At 40.8% G+C, this 16,358-nt stretch overlaps 2 protein-coding genes across 2 annotated transcripts in view; one reads left to right on the top strand and one right to left on the bottom strand.

The window, feature by feature from the left end:
- Nucleotides 1-10,066: 10,066 nt before the first annotated feature.
- LOC143259346 (histone-lysine N-methyltransferase SETMAR-like) lies at nt 10,067-12,722 on the bottom strand. Its single transcript, XM_076521017.1, has 3 exons — nt 12,426-12,722; nt 12,000-12,212; nt 10,067-10,219 (listed from the first exon to the last, which is right to left on the bottom strand). The coding sequence occupies exons 1-3, from the start codon at nt 12,720-12,722 to the stop codon at nt 10,067-10,069; spliced, it is 663 nt and encodes a 220-aa protein (XP_076377132.1).
- A 1,744-nt stretch (nt 12,723-14,466) lies between these two features.
- LOC117228270 (uncharacterized) overlaps nt 14,467-16,358 on the top strand; it is a 59,035-nt gene continuing 57,143 nt past the window's right edge. Inside the window, exon 1 of the mRNA XM_076520714.1 lies at nt 14,467-14,627. Coding sequence (XP_076376829.1) covers nt 14,550-14,627 — 78 coding nt within the window. The 5' untranslated portion in view covers nt 14,467-14,549. The remainder of the gene's footprint in view (nt 14,628-16,358) is intronic.

Here is a 16,358-nt window from a genome sequence, read left to right as displayed (position 1 = left end):
AAACAGCCCAGTACACCAAAGGAAGTAAAGGGTTTCCTCGGTTGGGCTGGATATTACCGTAAGTTTACTAAAGATTTCTCCAAAATAGCCAAACCACTCACAGATCTGACGAAGCAGGACAAACAGTGGGAATGGACAGAAGAATGCCAACACGCATTCGACACACTAAAGCAACATCTCACGAAGAGCCCGGTATTACGGTACCCGAATTTCTCGAAGCAGTTCACTTTGACAACCGATGCATCCAACTATGGTATCGGAGCAGTCCTCTCACAGGAAGGACACCCGTGCTGCTACATCTCGAGAACGCTGAACCCTGCCGAGATTAACTACTCGACAACAGAAAAGGAAATGCTCGCCGTCGTATGGGCGATACGTCGCCTCAGACAGTACCTGCTAGGAAGAAAATTTAAAATTGAAACCGACCACAAGGCACTGGTCTGGCTGATGAGCCCCTGTCCAGGGTGAACATGACCAATCAAGAACTGGACGAACTCACCCCACGAGAAACGTTCAACGAGGAAGCGTGGATTAATTACCTTCACGAAGCCTCATTTTGGAAACAGCTTGGAAGGAGCTTGTACATGAGGTGCAACTACTCTGACCTGTGCAGGAACTGGAACTGGAACTGTCCTCCGTACCGTCGTCCTTGGTTCTTCAACAGCTGCCGCAGGAAAACGTTCTCGTCGTCTCTGCATTATGCGCTGTTTATAGTGTCTCGCGGTTCGTCTCAGGATAGGATCATCCTTGCAGACATTCAGCCACTTACCTGACACTCTAGCAGCGCAAAGCAGAGACCGAGGATCCAACATGCGTAGGATTAACTGCGACACCTCCGGCGGAAGTTCAGAAATAAAATCCACCTTGGTAGGGTCGAGCACTCCGATCACATCAAGGAAAGTCCTGAAGTTCTTCATGTTGCTATTGTAGATACAAGGCTCCCACTCCTGGATGCGCAGGCGGCACCCCTTGTCCATCAACAAGCGGTGATCCAGGATCGAGCTGCGGCAAAAGTCCTCGCGAGCCGCAATTCAGCGAGTCGCGACGATAGCCGCCGCAAACACTCTCGAATGGAGAGCCTGTCAGAGATCGAGCGCCATGCTGGTAACTCCGCCTCCCCGTGGCCCCCGCTGGAAACATTCTCCCGGCGGCCCGGCCCTCCCCGGGGCCGAGCCGGCGGGGGAATGGCTAAGTGAGTTACCCCCCTTGAGGGACGATCTTCCCTTCCGATGAACCGGTCAACGGTGAGGGAGGGGTTCTTCCAAGCACGACGTCCGCAGTTTCCGGATGCGGACTTCTCTCTTCGCAGTGGCTTCAGCTGCCTTAACACCGACCGGCATAAGCAAGCTCTGCTTCGCCCGGTCAGAGCCGGCCTCGGCCCCGTTGCTCAAATCGTAGACATTAACTGTAGATACAAGGCGTCGAATGAACCATTTGTCAAAATTTGGGGTATATATAGTCATGGTCACGCTTCACGCTTCGGTGACCGTTCCGCAACAGTGACTCGACCAATCAGGAACGGTTACGATTGGACATATAATTTCCCCATAATTCTATTGAGTTGAACTTAATTTAAAAGAAACTTGCATTCAGACATGATGTGAAATGAGAAAGCAATCAATAATTCTCCCAATTCTCCCAATTCTCTCCCAAATTTGAATATTTTCTGCGAAGAGTAGTACAATATTCTGACGCATTTTCTACGTATTACTACTAAGGAGCTTATGTTATCCTGAATCCACTTTATGCTCGCAAATGTGTGATTGAGGATAATTCATTGACCTCGTACAATGATGTATTGCGGTTACGAATTTTGACACCTCAGGAGGTGTCAAATTTAATCCAGGGGACAAGATAACTTTTGGATAATTCAAATATACATAGATGCGTGAAATATTAGTTATCTGAACATACGTTATTAAAACCTAACACATAGATAGGAAATTAACTCTCGCATGCGGGATCTTGTTTACAACTGTACGGACAGTTGACAATGCCTTGGACCATTGGGAATTGACATACTTCTTATGGACTCATCAGTCTCTCTGTTGTTATTAACACTGTACCGATCGTTGATACAACACTTGTGCTATGGCATGAACTAACGTTATCGGCCGCTGGTACAACATGCATATCATGCTCAGTGTATGCAGGAAAATTATAATTCTGAACTACGATAGTTCAGATAGTTTCAGATAGTATTCATCTGACCTGCGTGAGTCCATCGAATAAAGACATCTGGTCCACGAGTGTCAGTCTAATAAAGGCATGTGATCTAGGAATGTCGGTCAAACGTTAGACCTGAATAGCATACATTCACTGATATTTTCTATATATATTTTGTATTATTTTCATATTTTATATTATTTTATATTTTTTATATTAACGACACATGTATGTATCTTCTTTGACATTGCCTTTAATATTTCATATGTAGTTAAGAATTGGTTTTTCTAGTGCTTTTTTTCACAGTAGGAAAAGGTACTTGCTATATACAATGAATAAATGTGTTCTAATTTTCATGTATAAAGGATTAGAAATAGTATTTTTATTCTAGCATTACAATGTATTCATAGTAATATACACTGACATACTAGTCACTGTCTTTCCAGATAGTCTTGAGGAGGTGGGATCGGCGACGGGAAGAGAGAATTGAACCCGGTTACAATTAGACTATCTTTATTTACAATTGGCGTCGGAACCAAACTCGCGATGCTCGCGTACCGTTCCCGACGAGGGTTCTTACTGAACTAACCATTCGCTCACCGATGCATCCCATCCAGATCATTCTTTCTCATTCTCACGGTTCGCTTTCACTCTATCCTGGCTAGACGCATTCATTCTACGCGACACTCAAACCAATCGTCTAGACATTCGCTCGACGCTAACGCACAGCATGCAGCCCGGTCCATTCGTCCAAACATTCTTACGCCTTAAGGTTGCGGCTGACTGCACACTATGACGACCCACACATAGAAGAAAAGCCATATACGTATATTAGTTTTAGAGGTTTCTATCAAGTAAAACTGACGCTTTAATATCGAAATGTGCAGTTCGTAAGTGGAACATTTAGATTCCCAAAAGACTAAACTGGGGTTCTTCGGATGTAGAAATGTCCGTTTTGCAGTTATTGCGGAGATATTTGCAATATTCGGCCAGAGTGGTGACAATTCACGAAAAAGACGACACAAGATGGCCGCCGCTAACAGTTTTTCGTAAATATCGAGAGATATAGAGCTCGAATCGAAAATTCGCATCCGAAGACCCCGAGATAAGGCATATACAAAGGCAGTGGACTGTATTTTCAGTAGATTACTTAGTTAATTAAGACACACGATTACTTGATGTGAATTGTGTATCGGAAACACCATCTCGAGCTTCCGACATTCTTCACTACTAGCGTCACAGTTCTCTTCCAAGCAAAAGATGCACCACAGCGAGCTTGCCGGTAACTATAGTTACTTACAGTCGATAATACAGATCGACAAATTACATAGTTTTACACTTCCATCCAAAATATTTTGAATCAAAAGACGACTAAACATGGTTGCCACATTTCATTCCTCGCCGCAATGTTGCCATGTCGTCAAAACTGTTTCACAAACTGAGTTTCATGAAACTGATTCCTGCTTCATGAGCCCGTTCTGCCGCGCGCTAGGTTACTAGACCAGGGGAATGTGGCGTGCGGGGCAGTCCCCATACTCGTAGCAGTTGCAGCAAGAACGCTCGTCGAATACTGTAAATATCTGAACAATAATAAAAAAATGGACATTTCTACAACCGAAGTCCCCCAGCTTAGACTTTTCTGAATCGAAATATCCAACTCCCGAACTGCTCACTCGAATATTGACACGTCCATCTTACTTGATGCGAACAGTTGTCACGAAGATATTCTGCCGCGCGCTAGGTTACTTGACCAGGGGAAGGTGGCGTGCGGGGCAGTCCCCATACTCGTAGCAGTTGCAGCAAGAACGCTCGTCGAATATTGTAAATATCTCAACAATAATAAAGAAATGGACATTTCTACATCCGAAGCACCCCAGTTTAGTCTTTGGGGAATCTAAATTTTCCACTTACGAACTGCTCACTCGAATATTGGCACGTCCATCTTACTTGATACGAACAGTTGTCACGAAGATATTCTGCCGCGAGCTAGGTTACTAGACCAGGGGAAGGTGGCGTGCGGAAGTAAAATAAATAACAGGAATGATAAAAATGATTTTTTATTTATTCAGTACCATTTAAAATTAACCCCAGAAACGTATTAACACGGGCGTGCAAAACCGGCCAAAATGTGCAGCCCGTATATATACGGTCGGCGTCGCAACTTATGTCGCTAAAATGTTCAGATTCGAATATATCCGGGCATTAAAAATAACTTAATAAAAACCAAGGAAAACATTCAATTTATTGATATTCATCGTGTAATTCTGTATTGTAAGCTGTAAAGTTTGTTTATTTGGGATTATAAAATATGGCCTTTTAGGGTGACACTTATAAGCATCTCTGACCTGGTAATTGTTTCTATCTATCTATATCCATTATTGCGTATCTAATTAGCGTTGGCACTTTTGTGAGTTTTGTTATGACTAATTTATTTATTACTCTCCACTTATCTCCGATCTCTTTCTATTTTTTGCTTATTCAGGAATAAAATATGCACTTTTAGGATGGCACTTGTGAACATTTAGTGTATTATTCGTGAGCAAGTCGTGAAGTAAAGTAGACGTTATCAAAGTGAATTTCTTCAAAGACAATTGTTTTTTATTTTTTACGAATATTATTAGTGTCAACATATAAAAACGTTTTGTTTTATGTTATACGTAAAATAAGGAAATAGGAATGATAAAAATGATGTTTTATTTATTCAGTACCATTTAAAATTAATAAAAGTTAACAATATATTTGTTTCCGCCCCCTCTCCCACCTCTCCCTCCTCTTCCTCATCTTCCTCCTCTTCCTCCTCTTCCTCTTCTTTTTCCCTCCCTCTACTGGGGCAATTTTTTCAGCTCTCTCTGCAACATATAAGTATATATTATTATTATTATTTGTTATTATACATATTACTATATTATATTATATTATATATAAAAGTATTTTTCATTTACTTACATTCGCCGCTACCAAATTCGCCAGGTTTGGCCTGGCCACCCCTCTGGCCAGTTGGCCAAGTATATTTCGCCATTGGGACTGTAACATAACAGCAGAATTAGAAGTATATATATTATAAATATACATTCTGTTTTGTACACATATATTGTATATACTTACAGCCCTCCCGGACTCGTATGTGGCAGCGATTTCTCGCTGCCGCGCTAAAATAGAGTCAAGCGACTCTTCGGCGTTCCCCGCTGCCGCGGTGGCTGTTGGCGGCGCGGAGGATGACTCCGCTGCCGCGGTTGCTGTTGGCGGCGCGGAGGATGTCTCCGCTGCCGCGGTCGCTGCTGTCGGCGCGGAAGAAATCTCCGCTGCTGCGGTCGCTCTATCCGTGGCGGAGGTTTCCTCCGCTGCTGTGTCCGTAACTTTATCCATCTCACTTGTAACTTCCATAGTTCTAAGAAAAAAAATAATATTATTTAATCAGCAACAAGCAACCAGCCGCAAATATTTGTGTTACACAACCATGGTAACGAAGCCTCTCGCATTCGTAATTGTAGCGAAACAAATGAATCATACCAAGAATGTAAAAAATCTTGTATAATAAACAGACATGTAAACTATGTATATATGGTATTATTTAAGAATACTAAATGCAAATTAGAAATGCGCGTATCCGCTTCCTGTTACTTGCCAAGCATGTTTTTGGACCGTACGAAAATGTGCGGTCTTTGAGGGCGTGTCAAATGCGCAGAGCCTCGTCCGCAATGTGTTAAAATCACTAGAACAAATTTCTACAAACGTTTACGCACATTTCTAACTTGCATTTAGTATTCTTAAATAATACTATATATTATACATAGTTTACATATCTGTTTATTATATAAGATTTTTTACATTCTTGGAATGATTCATTTGTTTCGCTACAATTACTTACGATTGCGAGAGGCTTCGTTACCATGGTTGTGTAACAGAAATATTTGCGGCTGGTTGCTTGTTGCTGATTAAATAATATTATTTTTTTTTTTAGAACTATGGAAGTTACGCTGCAGACAGTTACGGACGCATCAGCGGAGGAAACTTCCGCCACGGAGAGAGCGACCGCAGCAGCGGAGATTTCTTCCGCGCCGACAGCAGCGACCGCGGCAGCGGAGACATCCTCCGCGCCGACAGCAGCAACCGCGGCAGCGGAGTCATCCTCCGCGCCGCCAACAGCCACCAGAAATCGCTGCCGCATACGAGTCCGGGAGGACTGTAAGTATATGCAATATATGTGTACAAAACAGAATGTATATTTATAATATATATACTTCTAATTCTGCTGTTATGTTACAGTCCAAATGGCGAAATATACTTGGCCAACTGGCCAGAGGGGTGGCCAGGCCAAACCTGGCTAATTTGGTATCGGCGAATGTAAGTAAATGAAAAATACTTTTATATATAATATAATATAATATAGTAATATGTATAATGACAAATAATAATAATAATATATACTTATACGTTGCAGAGAGAGCTGAAGAAGCTACTAAAGAAAAATATTTATGGCCCCCAGAAGAGGGGGGAAAAAGAAAAGGAAGTGGTGGAAGTGGCGGAAGAGGAGGGAGTGGCGGAAGAGGAGGGAGTGGAGGAAGAGGAGGAAGAGGAGGGGGGAGTTCAAAGTATATTTTAAATTTCTATTTATAAAAGGATCGTTTTTACCATATCTGCTGTTTATTTTATTTACAAATTGGTGGATGGTGGGTTTTGGTGGAGGAAATGAAGCGTTTTTGATTGGAGATGGGTGTGTCGGAAGGAACTTGAAATGAGGAGTGGGAAACTGTTCGAAAGTTCGGGTTGTAATTTTTCCGTTTTGTGAAATATGGAATTTATGATTCGTGTTGTCCGTTCGTCGGGTCGAAGGGTATTTTCGTTCGGATGCGTTTTTTACTGTCGCAGGTATATTGCTTAATTGCTCAAGGGATGGCCAGGTACGTTCGACCTTCAGTGTTGCCGTGGCAACAATAATAAATGTAAAGAACCATAAATAGAATTAATACCAATTAATATTAAAATTCCTACATCACCTACCCGATTACTTAAAATTGTTAGAGTCCCAGAATTTAATCAATTTTTATTTTGATAATAAATTAATAAACAAGATGAAATAAACCCCAATCCACCCTAACTTCGTGACAACTGTTCGTATCAAGCAAGATGGACGTGCCAATATTCCAGTGAGCAGTTCGGGAGTTGGATATATCCATTCAGAAAAGTCTAAGCTGGGGGGCTTCGGATGTAGAAAGGACCATTTCTGTATTATTGTTCAGATATTTACAGTATTCGACGAGCGTTCTTGCTGCAACTGTCCCGCCGCTCACGACTGCCCCGCACGCCACCTTCAGTTTCATGAAACTTAGTTTGTGAAACAGTTTTGACGACATGGCAACATTGCGGCGAGGAATGAAATGTGGCAACCATGTTTAGTCGCTATCCTTCTCTTTTAGCTTGCTTTCTCTCTTCCGTTACATTTTTACCGATACCCGTGATCACAGAAACATATGCGTGTGACACCTGCCGATCGAAAATATTTCTAATTTGGTTTGTCTAATGTCCGTTCGCACAACTGCAGCGCGACGATCCGTTACGGCCCTCTTAATATCGATTAGCTTTATGTGTGTTTAATTTTCTTTTTTTTCAATAAAAATTAACTCTGTTACAATTATTTGCGTTGCCTGTAAAAATTCAACATAAATGTTTTAAGTGCAATCAGGTCGGACATTTAGCCAACCAGTGCACAAATCTTCACGTCAGTCGATCATGTACACCAGCACGGACTCGAGTCTTTGCGAATCTTTGCATCCAATGGATGAAAAGACACTCCGTGAGATTATCAGCGGAGATGATATCAATCATCCACCCTTGGAGGTCTTGGCGTCTCTCGACGTCATTCCGGATTTGACGAACGAAACAATAAACTACCTACGTAATCAAAAGGTAGAAATCCGTCCTGAAGACCGTGAAGTTCTGGAACAAGTCACAATTTTCCAGGCTCGTACAAAGGTGGCAAAAGCAAGAGCAACTACGCCGGTTGCAGCATATGCAGGTGATGATCCGTACATTGAAAAGACGGCGAAGCACCTGACCCAGGTCATAGCCAGTCATAAATTGTTCCTTGAACAATTAGGTGTCGTGGAGAACGAAAAGCAGAAGTTAATTCCTAAACTTCTTGTTCCACCAACTTATGAAGTTCCCGAGGGATACACTAGAACTGATGTTGTGTATCGGGGATCTAGGATGTACGTCTCTAATATGTATGCCGGTGACCCCTTTGTCTGTCCAGCCGAACAACGTCAACTGGTTGACGAGAATAGGATGGTAAACTATGACAACATGGTTGTCAGGTACCAGGACTTACTGCAATGTGTCGCACGCAAGTGTTGTTGTGCCCTAAAGACTATTGACTTCAATAACGTCACTGGAACGATGGCACAACTTGTTGGTAGTATACTTGAGGTGCACCGTGGTCTGAATTACAGACTTACATGGTGTGCAAGAAGAGTCATAGCCAAACCTGAAGCCAGTACGAACGAGTTAGTACCACATATATATGCCAGACAATTCCCCAACGAGTCAACACAACCACAGGAAGATTGCCAACAGATGGAGTCAACCGACTTAGTGGACGAAGAGAACGATTTTTAGTAGACTCGGGCTCAGGAATGCAATCCGATTATCAGCAAATATACTAGCAGGTCATTTATTATTATCCTTACTAGGATCAGCTATAAATATTTCATCTATTATTATTTTAATTGTCATACAAAATTTATTAATCATTTTAGAAATATCTGTTTCAATCATTCAATCATATGTATTTATTATTCTCAGACTTTTATATTATAATGAATCTTTATAATATGATAATTTCAAAAAATTTAATAAAACGACACAGAGACACTAAGACGGAACCTTGCGAAAAACGCGTATTTTTTATGGGAAACGACAAACATGAAGTTAACGAGCGAACTAATATTAAACTTTACGGAAAACAAAACACGTTTTATATAGTAGAGTCAGACTTTCCGATAATAGAGCATGGAATTTTCGGACTGCCATTGCTCGAGAATTATAGTTATTCGCTCACAAACGACTCGTTACATTTAGATAATAACAAGCTTATGTTACAGAGAGAAAACACTTTACGGCCTGGAGAAACGAAAACTCATTGTTGGTATATACAACGATACTCACATACACATGTCTACAGGGGCAATAAATAAAGGTACAACCCAGAGCTTCATAAATGCAGGTACAAGCCCGACCTTCTGAAGGAATAGTATAAAAGGACTGCACGTTCCAGTGCGAGAAGCTACTTCCCATAGAACTACAGAGGCGTTCGTCAGCCTAGAAGACGATCTGTCAGACAGTATCTCCGCGACTTCACATACAGTCACTCTTCTTCACACAAAGTACATTTTATATCCGCTAGATGCTTTATTAAACACTGTATCATATTTGTATTGCATTATTAGTAAATAAACAATTAGCAAATTCCAACACTCATACCGTATATGGGAAATGGCATGGGAATGTACTGCAAAAGCGGAGCAAAAGAATGAAAATCTGATTGCCAGGCTCATCCGCGAGGATAAACGACTCTCTGAAGCCGAAGGAGAAAAATATCGAAGCCTCATGAAGCCTCAGCTCAGCAGAAAATAAAGAAAAACTCAAAAGAGGGGGGGTGGGGAAGAAAAAAAGAAGACTAACGAGCGACACTCGATAGTAAGAAAATGCAGCACATCGTTGTCGAGTGAGGGAGGATCCGAGCATCCTCCTGGGATCTACGAAAAGGATCGACCACCTAGATATCGTCATCCACTGGCAGAGGCGCTGCCTGGAGACGACACCCGACAACCGAGGATTCCGGGAGGATTTCAACTAGGCCGAGACTGCGTAATCCCACTCCTAGTGTGGCCATCGCCTGGAGTTAGGCGAGATTCCTGGACCTGCGACGACGTGGATCTGTCGGCAAATCAGTGGACATCACGAGGTGCCGTGACACTTCACAGATGATAGAGGCCACGCTAGGACAGAGCATATACGGCTCGATTCTAGACGGCTCACTGCCTCGCCAGGACGACTGCAACAGCAAAAAAAATAAAAAAATAAAAAAGGAAATAGGAGTAAGATCTCTGCACCAGATAGATTTGGCATCCCTGTAACTTTTATCGCTGATGCTGGGCCTATCAACTATACCGAAGCGATCAAGAGTTCCGGAACAAGTGAATGGAAAGCGGCAATGGAGAAGGAAATAAAAGCCCTGGAGGAGAATAACACTTGGAAACTGGTAAAATTACCGACAGGTAAGAGAGTGATAGGCAGCAAATGGGTATTTGTAGTTAAGGGAAATACAACAGAAAATATCGATAGATATAGAGCACGTTTGGTGGCAAGAGGATAGTCTCAGAGAGAAGGCATAGGCTACAATGACACCTTTGCACCTGTTAGTGCACAACACTAATGTTCTTTATGACACGGCTGTTTTTGAGCTTAGGATTTTTAATAAAAAGGAGGAGTCAAAGGAGCAGATTGCGGATATATATATGTTAATTTATTAAATTTTAATTTAAATAATTCCGTGTCCGAACACAATTTAACGAACGATTCGCAAAGCTAATTTAACCCGAGAAAGATAACCTACGTCGCAGAGGCGCCTGCGAAATAAACAACTGACTGCACCGTGGATGACGCAAAGACTGGAAGCACCCACTTTGCCAAGCTATGTGCGAAGCAACATTGAAAATATTCTTCCAAAATCTGCTGTACAGGCTTCCACAGATGATGAAGAAGAACCCTCAGCCAAAAAAAGGCGTTATTGCAGTCTTTGCACGTCTAAAAAGAAAAGAATGTCAAAGATGACCTGTGCCAAATGCAAAAAGACAGTTTGTGGTGAACACAAGAAAGGCGTTTGTCATGACTGTCTCTAAAGAAATTTTTTATAATATTATAGTTTTTTTTACACTGATTATATTATAGTCTACTAGTTTGTAAGGATAAAACACTACTTTTTGTGATATTTTACGGGATTTGTTCCCATAAACCGAAGACTGTTGATTTTTGTTAATTTTTCATCGAGGTCTAGTGATTTAAGTTTAAAATTACTTAAAATATAAAAAAATATAATATAAATGCATTTTATTTTTACAATAATGCCAAACCTTTAAAATGACTAGATTAACTTAAATAAATATCCATTGTTAGTATAAAATTGACGCCTTAGAAAAGCATGCGCCTCTGAAGCGTATGGTTATCTTTTACGTACGTTGTCATATGGTTATCTTTCTAGGGTTAATAAATAATAATCGCATTAAAGGTCGTAAGGGATATGTTTGTTAGAGAAATATGAAGAATATCAATGAGAAACTGACCCATTTAGTTGTAAATCGACCTCGTACAATGTATGATGAACTGCATAGCTGATCTGTATCCGACGGCGACGAACAGAAGGATGTTTCCAGGCAGGCTATTCCAACGATCACTTTTACTACACTATCAGTACACACTGATCACTTATCAGACATATTAGGGTGTCCCATAAGTTTCTTCCCCCTTTTTTATGCGAAATGAATACACGATATTTTTTGTTTAAGATGGATTTATTATGTTATATATGAACTGTTCTGTTCTATAACCTTCTTCCATCTTTCAGGAAGCCTCATTATGCCCTCTTTCCAAAATTGTTGAAGCTTACTTGTAAAATATTCATCTAGGTGCGTTTTTATTTCGCTTATGGATTTGAAAAATTTACCACGAAGAGAATTTTTTAAGGAGAGGAACAAGTAGTAATCGGATGGAGCAAGGTCTGGGGAGTATGGAGGATGAGGTAGAACGTCCCAATCAAACTGTAATAATAGCCTTACGGCTAACGCAACATGCGGTCTTGCCAATTCTGGCCGTTTTTCTGTTATGGCGGCTTTCAGTTGATCCAGTTGATTGCAATATTTGTCAGCATTGATCGTATCACCTTGAGGAAGGAGCTCGTAGTACACTACGCTTTTCCAGTCCCACCAAATGCACAGAAGAACCTTCTTCGGATGAAGTCCAGGCTTCGCAACAGTTGAAGGTCTATTTTCCTTGGACCAAGTGCGTTTTCGATGCACATTTTGGTATAAAATTCAAGTCTCGTCTCCAGTGACAAGCCTCTTTAAGAAAGGATCCCTTTCGTGTCGCTGGAGAAGCAAATCGCACGTAGAGACACGGTTCATAAGGCCGGTCTCCGTCAATAGGTGTGGAACTCAAACTTCATATCGATTCGCATATCCCATCTTGATTAAATGTTTATGTACCGTTGTCTTGGGAATATTAGTGGCATCCACTATCTCACGCACACTATATCGTGGATTTTCAGTGAGCACAGTCTTGATAATGTCCGTATTAGTCGTTGCTGGGTGGCCGCTGCGGTCTTCATCTTTGAACTTGAAATTGCCAGCTCTAAATTTCTTAAACCAATCGCGGACGGTCCTAATAGTGGTAGTACCACTCCCGTAAACGGTGCAAATTTCGTCTGCAGTGTCCTTTGCACTATTGCCTTTTTTAAAGCCATGAAGCATAACATGCCGCAAATACATCTTTTGGCTCTCCATATTGAACGGTGTAGAAAAGATTTTAAAAGAGACTTTGTCACCAATGAAACGTACTTTGAAAGAGCTCTGGGACGACTGAAACCGATGCCATAAACGGCTAAGAGATAAGCCTGCATGTTTATATAAACACAGCCACTTAGAGTCACTGATAGCGTGGCGCGGAAGAAACTTATGGGACAACCTAATACATACATCAATATATATGGCCCCGAAAAGAGCCGATTTTTTAATGCGACGCGTTCAAAGTTCGCACCGTTAACAACACGCACCGCGTTGACACATTTCGTAATGTTCTCCTGAACCCTTTGCAGCATCCTTGGAGTAAACAAGTTGATCGCACCGTACAAGAATAATTAAGAAAATTCTCTCGCGACGTCCTTTTCATATTAATGCTCGGGACGAACTGCAGAATGGCCGACAATGTTCGCGTTCGATGGAAAATAGTTGAAACTCGCTCGTAAGAGAACGAAACATTGTCGTCCATCGTGCCAATCTTCTGCAGTTCGTACGCAGTACGTGTTGTTAACGATACGAACTTTGAACGCGCAGCATCAAAAAATTGGTTCTTTTCAGGGCCATACATATTAACCCAGGAAAGTTCTTCTGTATATATTATTGATATGCGATCAATGTTTAGTGATAATGCAGTGAAAGTGAACGTTGGAATAGTCTGCGTAAAAAAAACGTCATATCGTGTTTGGTCTCATTTTAATCAGAAAACTATCAGCAATATGTTAAAAAAAATTGATTATACACGTGTATAGATTCGTGTAATTGATAATACACGTGTATAGATTCGTGTAATTCACGTGTATTCCGATATATGTTTACACGTATATTTTAGTACACGTGTACTGCTAATATTTTCTATTTTGCGTAATTATTTTGTGTAGAATCAAAAACCTGCTTTTTCAAGTACTTATTTTTTAATTATGCAGGTAATTTGAAAAAAATTACTCTGTTTTGTGGTTCCGTCTTCCGCTGTACCTGAAAATGTTGAAGGTTTATTCTACACATAATAATCATACAAAATAAAATGTGGATATCTTAGTAGCACATACATGTTGAATTAGTTATTGAAATAGACGGATGCACGTGTACCGAAATTCGCGTGTACATGTATATTTTCATACACTTTTAGTGGAATACACGTGTACGCGTGTGTCAAAAAATGCCACGGATCAAAACATGTGTACATTAATTACACGTGTACACGTGAAAATGAGTTAGACTTGAAGTAAAACTTGCTAATTTATATACTGTGTATGAAATATGTTTCCGTTAATATCACCTTGTATACAATTCTCTATATACCTTAAACTACACTGCCCTAAAAGTACACATATTTGATCCCATTCGGAACGCGCGATCGTTCTCTAAATACTCTTCGTGTAATCGACTCACGAATTTATCCAGCCGCGAAATTTCGACCGCATGGAGGGGACTCGAAACGGGGACTCGATGCGAACAGATAAAAAAAAAGAAATAAGCGTATCTTTATCGATGCGCGACCGCGTCGTTTCGCGACACGGTCTGACCACATGAACGCACTCGAATTCGTTGTTTCCCGGTCATAGGGCAGGCTGAAACTGGATCAATATTTTCGAGCCGGTATTCTTCGTAGCACAAATATTTTCTGGCGTTGCATGCGGAACAGGTTCGCGATCTTCTCAGGATTTGCGGCGTTTTTTTTTTTGTAGGCATCGTTCATTATTTCTTTTTGTTTTCTTTCTGTTATCGCAAGTCACGGCAGGTTGCGCGGAGGAGGTGCAAAATAATCTCACCTACGTGATCAGCCCCGGATTTCCCAACCTCATTGACTGGCCCATGAACTGTTCAGTGGCCGTAAAGAAGATCGATAGGCAGGTCAGCCAGCTGAGGATCGATTTCGTCCACTTCAACATAGTAAGCGACGCAGCTTTATCATTCTTTGCTCCACTAACAGCATATTAACCCCGGAATACTACGCATTCGTGATTTCAGCGACACGCTTCCCACCCTTGCGCCTTACCCTCCCCCGTTTCCCTCCCGGTTTACCTACCTTTTACCGCCCTCTTTACCTCTTCCTTTTTCCTGCCATGAGTAAACGTTGGAGACTAGCGAATGCGTCCTCGGGACGGAAGTGTTGACCTTTAATTGCCGCGGCTACAGGGTTCACCAACCGAAATTACCGTTCCCGCTGCACCGACAATGTCCCTCGGTTCGTATTGTAAGAGCTCCGTGGGGGAATATGTAAAATTCAGGCGTGACGACGCATGAAATTACGTTGTTGTAAATTAACCGAACATCTTTGGGGAGGAGGTGAATCTTCAAAAGGCTATTCCTGTCTCAAGCTTTGAAAAAATCAATGTCCTTCACTTCAGAATATACAGCTCCGATTTTGGTGGTCTCTGAATATATTGGCGGCGACGTAGTTTTTGTTAGTTTTCGCGGGCATGCAGTGATTGTCAGAAATGTTGGCACAGATATACTATCGGTAACGAAAATATTGGGGCACTTCTTTTTAAAAAGGAATAGCTTTTTTTGAGTTGGACATAACGATTCGAATTTTTTTTTTAAATGATATAGGGACAAAATGCTTGTTTTAAGCTTTGCTACTGTTTAGAATGACAAAAAAATGAACTCATTTTTTAACTCTTTTATCTGAGCTTAATTTTCAACATTCGTATAAATTACCGAGGTCTACGAAACGCATTACATATACGCAGTTCCTTATTTATATGCTCGCCACTAAGTATAAAACGATGTGAATAATTATACACTCTACATTTTACACTTTTAATGATATTTGAACAGAACTTCAGATTTGTATATTTCTATGTTAGTAATAATATAAAATAAAAATATACAAATATATATGTCCTTTTGATCTTTATTTAAGTACCAGTAAAAGTGTAAAAATTTACATAACTCTACGAAGAATAACTATCGTTATTATTCATTTACTCTTTTCCAACATCGTACTGAGTTGGAATGGCGGGATTTCGTTGAACGTGTTGGTGAGACCGACCGAATTTATCGGTTGGTTAATTAATATTATTTATTTTCCGACAATTTCTCACACATTGGCAATCGCCGCTGTTAGGGCGACCGTCGCACAGTAGTCGGTTTCCATATAAAGTTTCCATATAAAAAGCGGGAGAGGACATATGACAACTAAAATTACATATATTTAAGCCTTACATTTTAAAATACAATTTTTGTTTTAGATTAAATTGTATTGAACATTCTCCTTATTTTCATGTTGTGAACATTGATCCGAAACCAGTAGTTCGATTGTTTCTTTGAGAAATGGTTTCGATTTCTTGATCGTTCTTTTGCTCATACACGAAAAATGAACGGCTCATGAGTTATAGTCTGCATATAATAAAAAAAAAATTTGTAATTATCCATATTGGTGTCTACAGAGTGCGAATAGTTGAAATATTGATATTTTACTCGATCTATTCAAAACATCTCGCGCAAGTCGGTAACCCATAGATATCACGATATGCTTTGTGGCACGTATCATTTTGGCATTATTATTATATGATTTCTCCAATAGCAGCTAATAGCAGCCAATTTTTATTTTGTTATTAGCGTAAGGCATCGCTCTTCGAAATGCGACCAAAGCGAACACTGAACTCTTCCGAACTT

Source organism: Megalopta genalis, chromosome 4, assembly GCF_051020955.1.
Source record: "Megalopta genalis isolate 19385.01 chromosome 4, iyMegGena1_principal, whole genome shotgun sequence".
Classification (NCBI taxonomy): domain Eukaryota; kingdom Metazoa; phylum Arthropoda; class Insecta; order Hymenoptera; family Halictidae; genus Megalopta; species Megalopta genalis.
This window is presented reverse-complemented; position numbering and strand designations above follow the sequence as displayed.